Genomic DNA, 18,701 nt, shown 5'->3' with positions numbered 1-18,701 from the left:
CTCGCGCGGTCTCGCACGGTCGTGCACTCGAACGCGCTCGCGACGAAATGGGTCAAGGCAACTACTCCTACCTTGGATACCGCGTGTCCAAGGGCGTGTCGGGTGCGTCGCCTCCGTCGCCCGTCCCTCCGTCGCGAATCGACGATTTGCGTTATTACAACGACGACGATTAGATTAATTTTGGATTTCCGATACGCTCGCTCCCTGACGACGACGACGCGCCGCTGACGTCCTCCGCCTCCCGTTCCGTTCTCTCCGTCCAGGCTACACCGGGTACATTCCGTCCGAGGAAAACTTGTTGATCCCCGTCAGCACGAGCAAGTACATCGGCAAGGAACCGGGGGCGAAGCACTTGAAAGCGCTCGCGGCCGAATTCACCTCGGACCAAATCCCGAAGACGCTGTACGACACGCAACTCACCCGCGCGGACGCCAGCGCGTACAAGGTCCCGGACAAGACCGGCGGCGGGTACTGGATCGGCGACCAGAGCAAAAACAAGGCGGCCAAGTCCGCGGACGCGCGGTTCATCGCGAAGACGTCGTACAGCTACGAGTACAAGACGCCCTCGGACGCGGCGTCCTCGGAGGAGAGCGACGGCGAACGCTCGAACGACGAGAACGACGAGTCCGTCCTCGCGGCGGAGAAGACCGCGAGGACGACGGCGTTCGCGAAGTCGTTCGACGCGCCGCGCGCGGTGAGCGGTCCGTGGGACTTCGCGCGGGCGGAACGACGCGTCATCGAGCCGAAGTTTGAGGCGACGACGGTGTACGATCAAAATTTCGGCAAGTACGGCTCGGATCCTTCCGTGAAGGCGAAGGCGAGGGTGAACGTGCCCAGCACCGGCGAGTTCGGCCTCGGGACGACGCGATCGACGAGACACGTCCCCGGATACAGCGGGTTCATCAACGTCGCGCCGTATAATAAGAAAGCGATGGCGCAGAGCGACGGCGTTTTCACGCGCGCGTCGGAGAAGAACGCGATGTTGCCCTACGACCTCGACCAGTACGGCCGCGACCGCATGCCCGGGATGTCGCACTGGCGCCCGCAGCACCCGTCGAACATCAAGCCTCACCCGCCGCCGTGTACGAAGACGACGACCGGGTGGACGAATCACATGACCGGCAGTTATCCGATCAAGAACGAGAAGCGGCACAAGCTCGCGGAGGACGCGGGAGTGATGGGGTTCTTCACCCCGGGGGTGGAGACCGTGAGCGACAACGGGAAGACGAACGCGCAGCAGTTTTACAAACACGTCCGGCCGTTCGAGGGGTGCGTCGCGGTGAAGTATCCGTCGAAGACGACGCATTACGGCACGAGGTTCAAGCAGTGAGGCGTATAGGCGTGACGGTGTACCTGTAAATGTCATCCAAAGATTCATTTTTCGCGAAGAAGTTTTCAGCGCCCGAGAAATCACAACGAGTGCGCACCATGGCAGGGACGGCGCCGCCCCTTCCGCCGCTCCCTCCGGAGCTGCGGACGGCGGTCCCCGCGCGAAGCCTCCCCGACGGCGCGCTCGCGTCCATGCGCCGAGCCCTCGACGCCCTCGGTGGCGGCGGCGACGAGAACGACCCGTCGACGTCCGCGCCGTCGCTCGTGACCGCGCTCCAATGCGACGAGCTCCGACGCGAGACCGCGCTGTGGGAGCGCGTGATGTACAAGTCCGCGAGCCAGCACCGACGCGCGGTGCACTTCCAGCGCATGCGAGGGCTCACGCGCCACCTTCGCGCGATCGCGTCGCTGGACGTCGGCGCCGCCGCGGCGGCGCTGCGCGACGGATTACACGCCGGCGTCTCCGAGCGCGCGAGGGAAACCGCGCTGAGCACCCCCGCGGTGAGAGCGGGCGCGCACGCGATGTGGAAGCTCCCGCCGCGCGCGCTCTGGGAAGATCTCGCGCGACGGTTTCGCGCCGTCGCGCGCGTCGTCGCGGACGCGGACGACGCCGCGCTCGCGTGCGCGGAGGCGCTGAGCGGACAGACCGCGCATTCCTACTTCGTGCCGTTCGCGCTCGTCTCCGTCGCCGCCGTCGCGCGCGTTCGAACGTCGTTGCACCAGCTCGCGGTCGACGTCGTGGCGTCGTACAACGCGCTGCGTCCACTGTTGAGCGACGGCGCGATGCCGCCGCCGGGGCTGGGCGAAAGTTGGTGGGACGACGCGAAGGCGCCGGAGTCGCTGAAGTGCGAGTGGGTCTCAGTGGCGGGCGCGTCGAAGGCGGTGCGACCGAACGTGCGCGCGGTCGACGGCGGCGAGAGCTCCGCGGTCGGGGTCATCGACGACGAGGACTGGTCGTGGCGGCTGATGCACGGGTTGGCAGAGGGGGAGAGGGCGGAACGGAACGAGTCGAACGCCGCGGTCGGAACGGCGACGAGGGAAGACCTCGGCGCGGCGGTCCCGAGGAAAGTCCGGGGTCTCGAAGTTTCCATCGACGTGGATCGCAGAGACGACGCCGACGACGCCGCCGCCGGGAAGGCGATGGACGCGAAACCGTTGTACTCGACCGTGAGCGGCGGGTTAGGTCTCGGCGTCGCCGTGGAAAGGAAACCGGAGGCTCTCGAAGTCGTTCCCGCGAGCATCGAGTCGTTGGCGTCGACGTTGGCGCCGCCGCCGGAGACGATCGACGCGACGACGGGGGATACGCCGGGCGGGAAGAAGAGGCGTCGCCCGGGCGGAGCGGGGGGGGTTCCGGAAGCGTCGCCGGCCGCAGAGGTCGGGGTGAAAAAGAAGAAGAAAAAGAAGAAGCAAACGACCGAGCCAGCCGGTGAAGGCGACGGCAAACCCCAGTCCGCGGTGGAGAGGGCGATGGCTCTGCTCATGGGAAAATAGAATAGTCGACGTAGCGGTTACCTTCGGTACTACGGTTTGTGCAATCGATTGTGTTGTTACACCTAAATTTCCTACTAGTAGTTCTATCGCGCGCGGTTTCACACCCCCGCGCGAGTTATTGATCAATATTCAGCGACAACGCGACGCCCTGAAGGACCCAATGACTTCCGTGCTCTTCCGTGGACAAATCCGCCTCAAACACGAGCCCGACGCCCATCGCGTTTCGCCGGCTCTGCGTCACGTACACCGGCGTCTTGAACGTGCTCTGCAGCTTCAACTTCGACGCTTCGATCGGGATGACCTGAAGAATAGGCAGCTCGGTGACGAGCACCTTAGGGTCTTGCCGCCTCAGGATGCTCTTCTCCAAATCCCACGACGCGCCTTCGAGGTACAAACCTTGGACGTACGCCCCGTGCGGCATGCGTTCCGTGATTTGCGACGCGTCCGTGTACTGCGTCACTTTCGTGTACAGCGTGGACTTATCCAGCGGCCACCCTTTATCCCTGCACGCGGTCTGCACGAGCGCCGCGGTGTACGTCTCGGGAATGTGCAACCCCGAGAGCCACATCACCGCGGGCTCGCCGTTCTCGACCCAATCCGTGTACTGCGCGAACCTTCTCTCGAACCACATCATCCAGCTTCCGAGCTTCTTCTCTGTCGCCGCGGTCATCTTCGCCCACACCGCGGGAAGGGTGCCGTTGAACAGCGCGGTCGCGAGGAGGTCCAAGTCGCCGGACATGCCGATCTCGCCGGAGAGCGCCTTCTGAAGGCTCTTCAGCGTGGACAGCATCTTCAGGACGAGGAGGTTATACCTCGCGAGCTCTTGAAGGAGCACGACTTGCGTCGGGGACGGGATCCCAATCTTCTTCTTGATGACCGGCATGTCGAACGGCGGGGGTATCTTACTCAAGACGTCCGCGGCGACTTGCGCGATGAAGTCCTCGCGGCTGATACCGCCGCTCTTCCCCGCGACCCTCGGCTGGAGGTCGACCAAGTTGGTCCAGAGCTCTTTCGTCGCGTTGGTGTAGTACGAGATGTCCGCGTTCCCGTGGAGCCCGAACGCCTCCGGGGTCTGCACGAGCGGGAGCTTGTCGATCATCCTCGTGTAGTTATCCCGCGGGCCGTGTTCGGGGATGACGTAGTCGACGTCTTCGTTTTGGTAAAAGTGGAACGGCTGAAACGTGTCGAAGAGGAAGTCGCCGAGGTACTCGTTCAGGTACGTCGTCAAAATCCTCCGATCGAACGAGTCCGAGACGCGCCCGCCGTACATCGCCTCGCCGATGAGGTACCGCAACGTCCCCCACGGTAACACGTCGTCCTTGTTGTCGAACGCCTTCGTGAGGTACGTGTTGATGAGCAAGTGCGAGATTCGAAAGTCCGTCTCGTTGAAGTCGTACGCGACGTTCCAACCGAGTTTGCCGTACTTGCGTCGCTCTTGCACGATGGCGTGGAAAAACGCGAGAACGTACGTCAGCGGACGGAACCCGTGGTGCGGGCAGTCCGCGAGGTTCTCCTCCGTGATTTTCGCGTACGACGCGCGGATGTTCAGCTTCAAACCGTTCGGAGGCTCCGTGACGACCTTCAGCGAGCGCTGAAGGATCCCGAGCGGGAACCGATCCGTCGGGTCCGTCGTCAACCAAAGCCGGAAGTCTTTGTTGGGCTTCGTGATCTTCTCTAGGATTTTCTCGAGCGTTTTCAGCCAGCTTGGGAGGAGGTGGCAGTTCTGCAACATCACCCACAGCCCGCGCGTGCTTCCCATCTCGAGCATCTCCGCCGCCTTCGGACCCATGCCCTGACCGAGCGCCATGTACTTGAGCTTAGCCCCCGGGCGGTATCCCAAATCTTCGCCGAGACGGAAGACGTCGAACGCCGGGTCCGCGCCGGGCGAGAGCACGAACACCACGGGCGTGAGCGCGTTGGACATGGAGTAGATCCTCGGGTAGTCCAAGTTCGGGGGCTGGACGTACTTCTCGCCCATGCGAGAGATGACGTACCGCGTCACCGCGACGGTGATGCGATCTACGCGGACGCATCGAAGCAAGAGCATCTGCTCGAAGATGTCGAGCGTGTCCGAAAACCCGCCGGGCATCGGCGATTGCTCGGGGGCTTCGAGGTCGTACCACGCCTTCCAATCCTCGCCGTACTCTTCGATGTGATCCGCGAGCGTCTTGAACGGGTTCACCTTCGGCGCGGCGACTTCGGAACGAGGCGGCGACGGCACCGGCGTCGGGGGTTTCTCCTCGCCGATTTCGAAGCTGACGGTGATCCAGTCGCGCGGCTTTTCTTCGGCGGCGACCTCGGCTACTTCGGCGACCTCTTCGACCGTCTCGGCGCCCGCCTCGCCACCGTCGTCGGGTTTCTCCTCGACGACTTCCTCGAGACTCTCGTCGAGTGCGTCGCCGCCCTCTTCGGGTGTCTCGGCGAGTTCCTCGCCTCCCTCGCCGGGTGTCTCGGCGTCTTCCTCGGCTTCGGGGATGGACAACGTGATCGAGACGCGGTATTGAATCTCTGGCTCCGCGGGCTCCTCGGGCTCTGCGGGCTCCGCGGGCTCCTCGTCGAGAATTTCCTCGTCGAGGAACACCTCGGTGACTTCGCCGCCGTCCTCTTCCGCGGCTGCGGCGTCCGCCTCGGGATCGGCTTCCAGCTCCTCGGCGGCGGGCTCCTCCGCGGCGGGCGCGTCGTCCTCGCCGGCGCTCTTCTGGCTCTTCGCCGGGCTGCCCTCCGCGGGGGTCCCTGCCTCGGGCGTGCCGCCCTCGGGGGTGCTTCCGCCCTGGCTGCTCTCTTCGTCCTCGGAGCCGAGCTTGATGAGGCGCATGAGATCCTCCCAGCCTTGTTCCGGCCACCACTCGTACGGTTTCTTCCGCTTGGACTTCTCCAAGCTCAGGTTCCCCTTCAAGAAAAAGTCGAGCTGCTCGCGGTTCAGCCGCCCCTCGCCCTCCTCGATTTTAATGCACATCTGCATCGAGAACATGAGCTTGTGGCGTTCGAACAGACCGAGGCACGTGAAGTTGTACACATCAAAAGTCAACGCCTCGACGACGTTCCGAAGGCGGCCGTCCAGGGTGCTGTCCTTCTTCGACGTGTCCAACGTCAGGTTGAACACCTCGAGGTACATCGCGAGCGAGTTTTCGTACATGTTGTTCACGACGCTGAGGCCGGACATGATGAAGAACAAGATGCTGCCGCGCTTCGCGACTGGGGTGTACCGCACGCGCGTGGTGTTGATCTCCTCGGACGTCACGATCGCGGCTTTCAGGTTCGCCGCGATCTCGACGGCTTTGATCTTCGTGTCCTCGAGCGTCTGAATGAGCTCCTCGTTGTCGAGAATGTTCCCAGTCGCGGACGAGAGCTCCTTCAGGAGCGTGTCCTCGAGGCGGCTGAGGAGCGTCTTGGACTCGCTCACTTCCTTCACGAGGCGCTCGCGCTCTTCTTCGAGATCGGGGCGCTCGTACCGCACCGTCGCGTTCAGCAGCTGGTCTTGTAAACCCTCTTGCGTGACGGAGTAATTGATGATCATTGTCTTCCCGCTGATCTCCGGGCCGTAGTGCGGGTTCGGGAGCTTCGTCGTGAGGTACATCATGAAGTTGTCGTCCCAGTCGACTTCCTTGTCCCCGAGCTTCACCGTCTTGCTCCCGTTCTGCGGGTTGATGATGATGTTCTTCTCTAGGACCGGATCGATCACCGGGTCGATGTACTCGTCGAGGTTCTCGAACAGGAAAGGGAGACCGTACTGCACCGCGAGCTCGAGCTGTTTCAAAAAGTCCGAGTCGTTGAACGTCTTGACCTTCCCTTCCAGGTTTTTCCCCTCTCTGCGCTTGATCCACGTCACCGCTTGCATCTGCGGGTCGATGCACAGCGCGAACCGCGACGCGCGCGTCGTGAGGATGCCGTTCTGAATCGAGAGCTCGTCCGAGGGGAGCCCCTCGGACGCCCACTGACCGGTCACGACGTCGTCCGCGAGGAGTTTCTCCAACCGGAACGGCACCGTGACCGGGACGTCGCGGTCGCGCACGTCCGACAGCCACAGCTCGTACGTCAGCTTCTGGCGGAAGTCGAACGTGAACGCGCCGGTGTAGGACAGGAACGAAGACGTCAGGAGGCAATCGCCGAGGAGCCGCTCGCGGACTTTCGCGAGCTCCTCCAAATCCGCGGTCCACCTCGTGCGTTCGCTCGCGAGGCCCTTGATGAGCTTCTCCGCCGCCGCGAGGCGCTTTTGCATGAGATCCGCCTCGTCCTTGAGCCTCTGCTGCTCGGACATGTTCTCTTCCATCTTGACGTTGAACGCCGCGAGCTCTTTGTTGAGCTTCTTCACCTCCTTCTTGATCTTCGCGAGATCCTTCTCCGAGGCTCGTAGGGACTTCTCCGCTTTCGCGACCGCCTTGCGCTTCGGCTCCACCGTGCGCGCCACCGCGTTGTATTTAATCATCGCGAAAACCCACCTCAGCATACCGCCGCCTGCTTGGGAGATGCCCATGACGTTCTCCACCGTGAACGCCTCGTCGCTCGTGTACGCCTTGAGCGCCTTGATCTGCTTATCCTTGATCTTGTCCTTGTCGAACTCGAACAAGGACTTCAGGAAGTTATTGTCCGTCATCATGAGCTTTGCGCCCGCCCACGAGATGTCTTTGATGCCTTGCAAAATCCCGACGCACTCGCAGACTTTCTGGACGTAGACGTTCGGCTTCGCGAACGATTTCAGCTCGGTGATGTCCTCCTTTCGAAGGTTCTTCAGCGCGTCCGCGGCAGCCTCGAGCGCGGGAATCGCCTCCGCGAGATCGTTCTCGGCTTCTTCCTTGATCTTCAGAATTTCTTCGGACTCGATCTTGAGCTTTTCCTCCTTTTGCACCGCGTTTGCGGATTTCTTCTCTGCGAGCGCGGTGCTCTTCGCGATCGTCTCGAGAAGTTCGTTCACCTCCTTCGTCTTTTGCGCGACGACGACTTTCGCCTTACTCAGCGTCTCTTGCATCGTCGTGACTTCCTCGCCGGCCATGATGAGCTTCTGGAGGCCGCCGTCCAGGCGTTCGGTCATGTTCTGGTTCAAGACTCGGTTCTCTTCGAGGCTCTTTTTGTAGTTGGCGATAAAGTCGAGGTAGTTTTTCGGCGTGACGTAGTTGTACCGTCGAAGCTCTTCGAAGAACTTAACGCTGTAGTTCCGCACGGACTGGTGCGTCATGACCATGTGCTCGGTGACCGTGTCCCTGAACCGCGTGGGCATGTCCAGGTCTTTCAAGAACACCTGCGACACCGACCGAAGCGCGTCCTCCGGCCACGGCTGAAACCAATCGATCACGGTGTTGTTGACCATCCCGGGGAAGTTCCTACAGCGCGTCCGGAGCGTGTCTCCCACCGGGGACATCCCGAGGACGACGTGGAGGTTGTTCCTGCACCGGTCGACGAAGTAGTTCCACGCGGCTTCTTTCGTCTCGCCGAGGCCTTTCTTGACGACTTCTTCTTTGAGGCCGGCGGTGACGCCTTCTTTTTCGTCGTCCGCGTACAACGCGGGAACCATCCCGCTCGTGAGCATGTTGTTGATGAGCTCCAAGAACCCCTCATCCGCGACGTGCGAGTCCGTGAATAAGAACATCACCTTCTGATTGTTCACGCCGATCATCGTGTACAGAGACTTGAGGTCGTCTCTGAACATCGTCTCGTCGTACCCGCGCGTGAGGGTGATTTCAAACACCTCGCACCCGGCGGTGAACGCGGCGAGTCGCGACAGCGACTGCTTCCCCGACCCGCCGACGCCGACGAGCAGCGCGTTTCCTTGATCGAGCCGAATGATGCGATGCACGCGCGTCAGGTGCTCGAGCGCGTCCTCGAAGAACACGAGGTTCATGTCTTTGTACTTACCGTTGTAGTGCGTCATGATCTCCTCGAACAGGGGCTTGATATCCGCGTACGCGCCGACGTCTTCGTACAGGCGCAACACCCCAGCGGTGGCGTCGCCTTCGCCGCCCGTCTCCGCGACTTCTTTCGGAGCTTCCTTGTAGTCGCCGAAGAGGATAGGGTCCTTGAGAACATCGTTCGCGTCGGATTGGTAGTGCTCCTCTAAGAGCTCGGTCATCTTGTCCAGGACGACGGCCTTGTCCTCCTCGGAAATCAGCCTGTCGTGGAAGATTCGCAAGACTTCGTTTCTCCACAGTCGGATGAACTGCGTCGGGGTCTTGAACTTGTCCTCGGTCGAGCACAAGAGGCCTTCGTACACCCTCGAGAGGTCTCTGAGGTTGAAGATGTAGTGGAAACGACTCGGCGTCGCGGGAAGTTTCTCGAGAATGTAGTTGTACAGCTCGAGCGTGACGTCCGTGAGATTTTCCGCGGCGCCGCGAATGTCCTCGTTGAGCTTCACCGTGTGCGACTTTAAAATCGCCGCGTAAATCGTCCGGAGGTTGTCCGACGACGGGAACTGAATCTCGAACGTGTTGAACAGAGACACGAATCGTGGATCCACCGGGTTGCGCGCGCCCCCGGGCGGGCCCATCGCGGCGACGTAGTACAGATCCTTGATCTTCTTCCAGTTGAGCTCTTTTTCGCGGTCGTAAAAACCCTGGCGTTCGATCAGCGTCTTGAGCAACGCGATGGGCTGCTGCGTGCCGTAGGTGTCCACCTTCGGCATGTTCAGGTCGTCGAAGTAGCAGATTAGCTTCTTCCCCATCGCCGGGCCGAACGTGTCCTTCGTCCGCTTCTCGACGACGTCTTCGATCCCGAGCTGAACGTCCCGCGACGTCGTGCGGCTGGAAAAGTTTGACGTGAGCACCTGGTTTTTCGTGAGGTCCAAGCCCCTGAGGTACTTCAAGATGGTCACCGTCTTCGCGGTGCCGGAGTCGCCGACGAACAACACGGGCTTCCCTTTCTCGCAGAACGTCTCCAGAAGCCAGCTCGAACGCACGGTGTCCACGGTCGGGACGACGATGGACGCGAACTTCGCGTCTTCTTGAATCTCCAGCGGCTTGACGCGCGATTTCCACGTGAACCACTGCCTCTTATCGAGGTCGAACACGTACTCGTACAACGAATCCTGCGGAAGCTGCGTCGCGGAGAGACCTTCGCCTTCGAAGCACTGGTACCCGGACTGCGCTTTGATGAACTTGTCGAACCGGTCGCGGTCTTGCACGCCGAGTTTTTGAACCACCGCGGCGCCCACGGACCACGTCAGGCAAAAGATGAACGTTGCCTCGAGCACGGACTCGTCCACGATGGCGCGCTCTTCCGTGAGAAGGCACTCGAGCATGTTGCAGCACTGGCGGACGAGGTTCAAGTTCGTCTGCGGGATCGTTTGCGTGAGCGGCTTCCCGATGACTTCGCCTTCGATGCCTTCGAGGCAGTACTCGATGCAAGACTTCATGTACTTTTCGAACATCAACGACAGAACCGCCTTCTCGCTCTTGACCTCGCCGTCGATCTCAGCCTCGATCGTCCTGGTGTTCAGCCACTTCCAGATGTACGGCTCGTAGTTCAGGTTCTTCGGGTCGACGTACACCATACCACAGCGCGACACCGTCGCGGGGGAGGCGTACTGCAAGTCCGCCACCTCGAACAGAAGCTTGACGTGATCCACGAGACGCATGCGTTCGCCGTTGGGCAGCGTGAGAAGCTTGTTGTCGTCCATCACCGAGTTCATGTTCTCGACCCACACCGCGTCGACGTCGCCGTCGAAGACGATGTACCTCGCCTCGTCCGTGTTCGGCGGCAGCGGTTTCGTCAACGTCCTGAAGATGTTCGATAAGACGCCGTCGGTCCAGTCGCGCGTCTCCGGGTCGAGCTCGCCGTAGAGCTCCGCGACGGACTGCGCCTTCGGGTTCACGACGTGGATCTTCGTGTTTCGCCCCATCGCGGTCTGCGACCTCGCGAGGGTGTTGATGATCACGGACTTCCCGCCGCCGGTGTTCCCGACGACCATCGTCGTGTGCCTGGTCATCATCGTCTCGTACAGCTGGATGACCTTGTCCACCTGTTCGCTCGGGTTTGTCATGACCTTGTACCCTTGCACCGCGAGGTCGTTCTCGACGACGTCGTTGAACTTGGGGTAGCGCACGCGCGGGCAGTCCAACCCAGGGAACAAGTCGTTGATGAGGCCTAAGAACAGCGGAACGTCGTCGAAGACAAACTTCGGGAGGTTCATATCGCGAAGCGCGCGCATGAGAACGATGTCTTCGCTGAGATCGGGCGAGCCGCGCTTCAGGGCGCCGGCCATGACGAGCACGGACTTGAGCGCGCGCAGGCCAAAGTCGTAGTGGTACTGCTTCGAGAGCTGCTCCTTCGCGAGCTTGTACAGCACGGTCATCTTCTTCGCGAGCATCTTCGCGGTGTTGAAACCCTCGGAGAAGAGCATGATCTCGCAAATTTGTTGGAGGTCCGGGACGATCATCGTCACCGGGCGGAACAACGCCTTGAGGTTATCCGGCAGCTCCGCGCGTCCGGCGTAACCGGGGTTCATCGTGATGAAGATGCCCGTCGTGGACTTGAGCGCGATCTCCTTTCCTTCGAACTGGAATCTCTCGAGGTTGTTCTTGAGCGCTTCTTGGATGCACTTCACCTGCGAGGAAATCACCGAGAGCACCTCGACGGTGATGCGGTTGAACTCGTCGAAGCAGCCCCACGCGCCGGTCTGCACGAGACCGCTGAAAATCATCCCCATCGCTTTGTAATCTAAACCTTCGCCGCAGTTGAAGACGACGCAGAGGAGCGACATGGACTTGGCGAGATCCTTCGTCGTCTCCGTCTTACCCGTGCCCGCGGGGCCCGCGGGCGCGGCGCCGAGCATGTACGTCAGCGCCGTCGTGATCGTCATGTAACACCGATCCGTCAGCGCGGTGATGACGAGGCGGCCGTTCAGACCCATGTACTCGTACCCAAAGTTGAAGGTACCCGTGCACTGGCGGATGAGGATGTCGTCTCGAGACTTCTCCCACGCGAATCGAAGCTGCGACTCCCACGCGAACTCTCGGCTGTCGAGCACGGAATCGCGAACGAACGTGTCGATGATGTCTCTCGCGTGGACGTCGATGATGATCAGCGAGTTGATCTTCTTCCGGTTGAGGTTGCTCAGATCGCCGCGGACCATCGTCGTGAGCTCCAAGAGCTGCCCGGTGAGTTTCGTGCTGAAGTCCTTCATCGCCATCTTCTCGCCGTTCCGCACGCGCGCGAACACGTCCTCCACCTCCCAGGTCCACCAAATTTGCGACCCGACGAGGGTGATCATCCCGATCTGATCTAAGATCCACTGGCTCCGCGCTTGCTTCGCGTAGAAGAACACGCCCTCTTTGCCGATCTGCCGCAACGTCTTCCGCATCTCCGTCTCGACGCCCAGCATCCAAACCTCGACGGCGCCCTCGGTGGTGCACGCGGCGCGGAAATCAAACGACTCGCCCTCCGCGCTGATCATCCCGGTGACGGACTTGTTCCCTCTTCCAAACTTCAACGCCGCGCAGTTATCGTACAGCTTGAGCATGTGCTCTTGCACGGACGTCGGGTCCGACGTGCCGAGCACGGACAGCAGCTCGTCGTCGGAGATGAAGAAAAACCGCGGGAACGCGTTGCGCTTCGTGTCGAGGTACTCGGACAGCGACTTCTGGCACAACTCGAGCTGCTCGTGAAGCTCTTGCAGGAACGGAAGGCGGTCCTTCACCGAACACGCGTCTAAGATGTTGCTGTTCTTGTTCGTGTCCGCCATGAGCATCTGCCAGTGCTTCTCGATGCGATCGAATCGTTTCGCCTCCTCCGGGAGCTGGTGTCGGATGTCGTCCGACCCGATGAAGATGCTCTCCAAGTACATCCACTTCCGCTGGACTTCGTTCCACACCTCGATGACTTCAGAGATGAGGCTGAGCTTCGCCTCCCACGCGCGGACGTCGTCGATGAAAGGCTTCGCGTACCGCGACGACATCATCGACTGCAGCGTGAGCGCCATGTCGTCCAGCGTGACGGTGACCTCGTCCGTGCTGCGCAGGGTGAAGCCGCGGTCTTCCTCGCCTTTGACGTACTTCAAGAGTTCGAACTTTTGGTGCTTCCACACGTCCGCGAGCTTCACGATGTCGGCCTCGATCTTCACCTCCTTCTCCGCGGCGGTGCACATGTCTAAGATGCCGCTCGAGTACAGGTGAATTTTCATCCCCAATAGCATCCCGAGCGTGAACACGTTCGGATCCGTGTTCACGCTCGTGGCGGTGACCGACTGGAGTTGCTCCCAGTGTCTCTCGCGCATCGACTCCGACTTCAGCGACTCGATCGCGGGCAGCGTCGAGCGGAACGACTCGATGACCTCGGACACGAGCGCGAATATCGGCGACCTCTCCAAGTCCGTCCCCAGCATCGCCTCGAGCCTCTCCGCGAAGTCTTTCGCGAAGTCCACGAGCTTCGCGAAATCCAAATCCTTCCACATCGCGGTGGCGAGCCCGGCGACGCCGTCCACGTGCGCGACGTACAGACCGTAAATCTGGTCGAGCACCTTGAGCTCGTTCTCCGTCTCCGTGAGCTCGGGGTAGGACGTCACGTCGAGCTCGAACAGCTTCTCCGCCATGACGAGGTCGTCTCTCGTCTTGAGCTTGAACGCGAGCTCTTCGTTGTACGCCGCGAGCGAGGTGACGCCCACGTCGAGCTCCGTCCCGGGCACCCCCGGGCCGCTCTCCTCGAGTCGCTTTCGAAAGTCCGCGCACTTCTCTTTGAACTCCTTCACGTTGTCGATCGTCACGAGCGTGAACTTGTCCCTGACTTCGTCCAGGTTGTTGTCCATCTCTTCGCAGTCTTTCCGCAACGTCGCCCATATGTCGCGAATCGTGTTGTGATCGGACACGGACGCCTCCTCCATGGGAAAGTCGTACAGCTGCCGCGTCCGGACGCGTTCTTCAAGGTCGAGGTAATCGAGCTCCATCTGCATGTGCCCTCGGCGGACGTCGTCGATGATGCTTAGGACGCCGATGAGGTCGTTGATGTCCGCGGGCTCCGCTCTGAGTCCTCTGTCCTTGTCCGCGATGTCGCCGCGGATCTTGCCGACGCTCTCGACGTCCGTCCGGTGCATCTCCGTAGCGAACGCCTTCACCCAGGACAGGCACTCTTCCCTGAGCGACTTCCCGAGCGGGCGGCAGACGACGCGCGCGTAGTCAATCTCCAGCTCCTCCGACGCTTCGAACAGCTCGTTGGACATCTTCTGGTACTTCGCGAACTCGCGCTCGTACGTCATGCAGTCCGGCTCGGTCTCGACAAACTTCGCGACGACGACTTCTTTGTCGAGCTTCCAAAGGTACGCGTGTTTGTTCCACGACTCGACGTACTCGCTCACGCCCTGGACCGTCTTCTCTGCTTGGTCGTTCAGGTATTCCATGACGCGAAGGATGTCCTCGTCTCGCCCGACGTCGTTCATGAAGTTAAAGTACACCGGCTCGTCGTCGTCGTCGTCCTTCTTCACCGGCGGCGTCTCCAGACACGTTCGGTCCATCCACCTCACGAACGGCGCAGCGCACTCGAGGACGTTTCGACATGACGTCTTCAACGCCTTCGCGACGTCTTTTATCGACGGCTGGACGACGATGTCCGGCGCGTTCAGCATCACGATCACCTTGAACAGCGGCCCGGGGCCGTGCTTGCCCGTCTTCGCCCGCGTGCGTCGGTCCAGCATCTGCGCGAAGTACCTCAGGTTGTTCATCACCAAGTCGCTCAGCGCGTTGAAAATCGCGCTCTCCCAGTGCGCGTAGTACTCCGCGAGCTGCGGGGACTTGCCCGTGTTCGTCCCCGCGACCGCCTCCTCGATCTTCCCCAGCAGAGGGCCGATAGTTCGGTACTTCCTGACGAGCTCGTCCACGACCTCGGTTCGGTGCCGCTCCAGGTGCTCGAACATCTCCGTCGCGTCCAAGGTCTCCGCGCCGACCGGCGGGTCGAACACCACCCTCGCCGCGGAGATGTCCGCCGCGACTTGCTCGATGACGCCGCCGTTCTTCTTCACCTGCGTCACGAGCGACGCGAACTCATTGATGGCTTCTTTGCACTTCTCGACAAACTCGAGAATGCCGAGCGAGTTCCAGTTCAGAGGCGAGTACCCGGGCTGCAACACCGCGCGCAGTCTCTTCAGTTTTTCGCTGAAAACCGTCGCCTCCACCGGCGTCAAGCTCGTGACCGCGGCTTTGTACGCGTTCAGCATCACCATCATCTGTTCCCTTTGATTGAGGTACTTCTCGTCCTGAAGCGCGACGTTCAGCGCGGTCTCTGGGATCTTGAAACCCATCTTATCGAGGTACTTCGCCTCGCGAATCAACTTCACGAGGTCGTGGTGGAAGTTCACCTTGATTTCCTCCGGCTCGCAGCTCGTGTCCGTGTACAAGATCGGCTGCTTCAGGTGGTACAACGCCGCGGCGTCGACGTTTTCGATCCATCCGTTGTACTGCTTCTTCTCGAAGTGCATCACGCTCTTCGCGATCGCCATGTACTTGAAGTGGCACTCCGCCGCGGCAGCTTCGGTTTTCATCTCCTCGGCGGCGTGCGTCTCAAACATCGTCATCGTCTTTCGCACGCGGGAGAATAACGATCGCGACCACGCGATCGCGCCCGCGACCGGGGGCTGGTTCTTGTACACGGGCGGGTCCTCGTGGTTCTTGTCGAAAATGTCGCGCGTGACTTGAAGCTCGCGCGCGAACTGCTCCAAGACGTCGTTGAACTTGTCCTGGAGCTGTTTCGAGATGCCGCCCTCGCTCTTGATGGACTTGAAGTTTTGAAGGAGCTCGAACGCGCTCTCCGCGGATCGCAAGTTTTTGAACGACTCGTCGATGAACGACCGCGTGCTGCGCTCGATCTCCTCCTTATCGCACTGGAACTGGCTCGAGATGGTCTGCCACCGCATCATGTATTTCTGATCGAACGCGTCAAAGTCGACGTCCTCGACGGGTTTCGCCATCTCCTTCACCCTCGAGAGCACGACGTCGATCGCTTCGTTCTCCCCAGTCACCGCTTTCAGTTGCGGTCCGAGGAAGTGATGGAACCCGTCCACGGCCTCGAGCATCCCGCGCAGATCGCCGCAGATGCTCGCCATGTAGTCCGTCCTGTCGAACAGCTCTTTCCGGTTAAACTCCCACCGCGCGTTCCCGCTCGTCTCGATCTTCTCTCTGACTTCCATGTACGTCTCCTTCCACGTCTCGAGCAGCCTCTTCGCGTTGTCCACCTTCGCGATCGCCTCGTCCACGGGGATGTCGAAGATCTCCTCGACGCACACGTCCTCGGTGACTTTATCCCCGATCTCGACCGAGATGCGGTTCATCAGTCCGCCCATGCGCGCGTCGTCGCTATAATGCCGAGAGATGATCCACACCATCCTCAACGCGTTGAGCATCGGGCCGATGACGTCCGTTACGTTCGACAGCGACCCGTCCCCGGTCTGCCTGTAGTTCGTGATCGCCTTGAAGTGCCGCTCCAACGTCGTCAAAAACTTGACGTTGTCCTTGCACTCCAAGTACAGCTTGTGGAGCTCCTCGAACTCGTGCTTGAACCCGGTGAACACGCTCGCGACCACCTTGTCCTTCGGCGCCGCCTCGATCACCTCGATCATCTTCCGCACCGCGGGGAGGTTCAGCTGCTCGAACAGACCGGTCAGCGCCGCGCCGCGCTCGCGCCAGTAGTCGATCTCCGCGAGCGGGCCGCGGCCCTGCGGCGTCTTCTCCGTCTCGCGTTCGACGGCGGCGCGTAAAACCTCCGTCCACTCGAGCATCGCCGCTTCCAACGCGTTGACCACCTCGTAATCGTCCAGAGCCTTCTCCACGGACTCGATCGCGACGTTCGGGACGTTCAGCGTGATGTCCCCGCACAGCTGCTGCACCGCGTGCGTCACCTGCGACCCGAACTTCCCGGTGCTCGAGCCGAGCTCCCTGAGGATGTCTTGCGCCAACGCGTCGCCGCCGATACCGCCAGCTTGCGCGCCAAACAGAGGCACGAACACCTGCGCGAGCATTTGCTCCAGGGCGACGAGCGACGACGTCCCCTCGGAGAGCAGTCCGTGCTGCACCGCGTCGAGCGCGCTCGCGGAGTCGATGACGTCGTCCGCGTGGTCCTTCAGGAAGAACGCCGCGGGCGCCGACGCGGCGTCCTCGGGGAGCGACCCGAGCGCGACTTTCAGTTTCATCGCCCTCGGGTCCAACGTGTACGCCGGCTCGGGCGGCGGCGGCGGGGACGGCGTCCGCGGAGGGGGAGGGGGGGGCGCGTCCTCGACGGCCGGCTCCGGCTCCGGCGCCTCCCCCGTCGCGCCCGGCTCCGCGCCCGGCTCCACGTCGGGAGCGGCCGCGTCGGCGTCCGCGGCGGGCTCGGCGGATCCTTCTTCGCCGTCGGGCGGCGCGGCCTCGCCCTCCGTCGTGGTCGCGGGCTCGGCCTCGCCCTCTGTCGCGGCGGGCGGCGCGGTCTCGCCTCCCTCGACCGGGTCCGCCGCGGCCTCCTCGCCCTCGACGGGCGCCGCCGCCGCCGCGGTCTCCTCGCCCTCGACGGGCGCCGCCGCCGCCGCGTCGTCGCCGTCCTTCTGTTCGCCCTCCGCCGCGGCGGTCTCCCCCTCCGCGGCGTCTTCGCCCACCCCCGCGCCCTCAGCGGCGGGCGTCGGCGCTTCGCTCGGTTCCTCGCCCTCCGCGCGCGCGTCCTCGCCCGCGTCCGCGTCCGCGTCCGCGACGGACGCGACGGAAGCGACGGGCTCGGGCTCGGGATCGGGCGTCCGCGGAGACGGCGCCGCGGTCTCCTCCGCGTACACGAGAAGCGCCTCGCTCGTCGCGGTGCCTGCGTGAACGGGACGCGTGGGGATGACGCGCGGTCAGAATACGAGGTCGCGGATCGCCGCGCGGCGCCGCGAGGGCGGGGCGTCGTCGAAGGGAGGGCGGGTCAAATTAAACGACGCGCGCGGTCGCGCAGAGAACGGATCGCCGACCGCGCGTCGCGTCGGGCGCGCGCGATCTCGCCGCGCGGACGCGTCGACGACCGCGCTCGACGCGGCGTGGACGTCCGCGCGCGTCGCGAAGACCGCGCGCGCGGCGGAGACGCGGAATCGCGCGTCGATACGGAGCGAGCGTCGAGGAACGACGACGACGCGGGGACGGTCGTTGAAAGAGGTGGCAGGCACTCGAGCGTCGCGCACCCGCGAGGTAGGCTTCGATGGCGGATTTCGTCTCCGCGTCCGCGTCCTCCCGCATGAGCGACGTGAACGACTCGACATCGCATCCTAACGACGCGCAGACCTTGTCCGCGAGCCACGCGACCCTCGGGTCCGCGTCGTCGTCGCCCATCGTCCTCCACCGCGCTGCCTCCAGCCGCGGTTAAGGACACGAAATGGTCCATAATTGGTTCGTTCTGCGTTTATCAGCAGCGGTCGGTCGGTCCCACCCGAAACCTCCGCTCGGTTTAGTCCGAGGGTCGATCGGGAGCGCTTTGAAAACGGCAGATTTCCGCTTTCTCCCGCTCAGTTTAGTCCGAGGCCTTACGTTTTGAACGGGCTTGGCGGGTCCGACGACTCGTTTCCTCCTCCCCAACCCGCGCGCGTCGTTTCGTGCGCTCCCAGAAGACGCTCGCAGTCGCGACTGCGCGCGCGCTTCGACCGCGATGACGCCCGCTGGCATCTCCACGACCGCGGGGAAGACCGTCGCCGCGGAGATCGAGACGTACGTCCGCGCCACGGAGATCGACGTCCTCCTGAAGCGCGCGCTGACCGATTGCTTCAAGACGAAACCGTCGGATCCGGTCGCGCATCTGCTTTCGTACCTCGCCGCGCTGTACCCGTCGCAGGCGAAGGCGGCGGGGTTTCAGATCGAGCGGAAGGAGAAGGAGAAGGAGGAGGAGGAGGAGGACGCGCGCGATGGAAGCGACGACGTCGACGACGACGCGTCGAGCGCGGACGCGACCGTCGCGGAGGTCACGGTGACGCGCGACGACGA

At 62.4% G+C, this 18,701-nt stretch overlaps 3 protein-coding genes across 3 annotated transcripts; 2 read left to right on the top strand and 1 right to left on the bottom strand.

Moving 5' to 3' along the window:
• Positions 1 to 47: 47 nt before the first annotated feature.
• On the top strand, positions 48 to 1,330 carry MICPUCDRAFT_51643 (uncharacterized protein; the record flags this gene model as incomplete). The annotated part of the gene is made up of 2 exons (XM_003062091.1): positions 48 to 102; positions 264 to 1,330. 2 exons carry the CDS (start codon positions 48 to 50, stop codon positions 1,328 to 1,330), a joined length of 1,122 nt encoding a protein of 373 aa, XP_003062137.1.
• A 98-nt stretch (positions 1,331 to 1,428) lies between these two features.
• MICPUCDRAFT_51642 (uncharacterized protein) lies at positions 1,429 to 2,820 on the top strand (the record flags this gene model as incomplete). The annotated part of the gene is made up of 1 exon (XM_003062090.1): positions 1,429 to 2,820. The coding sequence occupies one exon, from the start codon at positions 1,429 to 1,431 to the stop codon at positions 2,818 to 2,820; it is 1,392 nt and encodes a 463-aa protein (XP_003062136.1).
• A 38-nt stretch (positions 2,821 to 2,858) lies between these two features.
• IA1-DHC1A (inner dynein arm heavy chain 1-alpha) lies at positions 2,859 to 18,056 on the bottom strand (the record flags this gene model as incomplete). The annotated part of the gene is made up of 4 exons (XM_003061882.1): positions 2,859 to 4,954; positions 5,411 to 17,056; positions 17,273 to 17,553; positions 17,909 to 18,056. The coding sequence occupies 4 exons, from the start codon at positions 18,054 to 18,056 to the stop codon at positions 2,936 to 2,938; spliced, it is 14,094 nt and encodes a 4,697-aa protein (XP_003061928.1). The 3' UTR covers positions 2,859 to 2,935.
• Between the last annotated feature and the right edge of the window lie 645 nt (positions 18,057 to 18,701).

This window comes from Micromonas pusilla (assembly GCF_000151265.4).
Source record: "Micromonas pusilla CCMP1545 genomic scaffold MICPUCscaffold_11, whole genome shotgun sequence".
Taxonomy (NCBI): domain Eukaryota; kingdom Viridiplantae; phylum Chlorophyta; class Mamiellophyceae; order Mamiellales; family Mamiellaceae; genus Micromonas; species Micromonas pusilla.
This window is presented reverse-complemented; position numbering and strand designations above follow the sequence as displayed.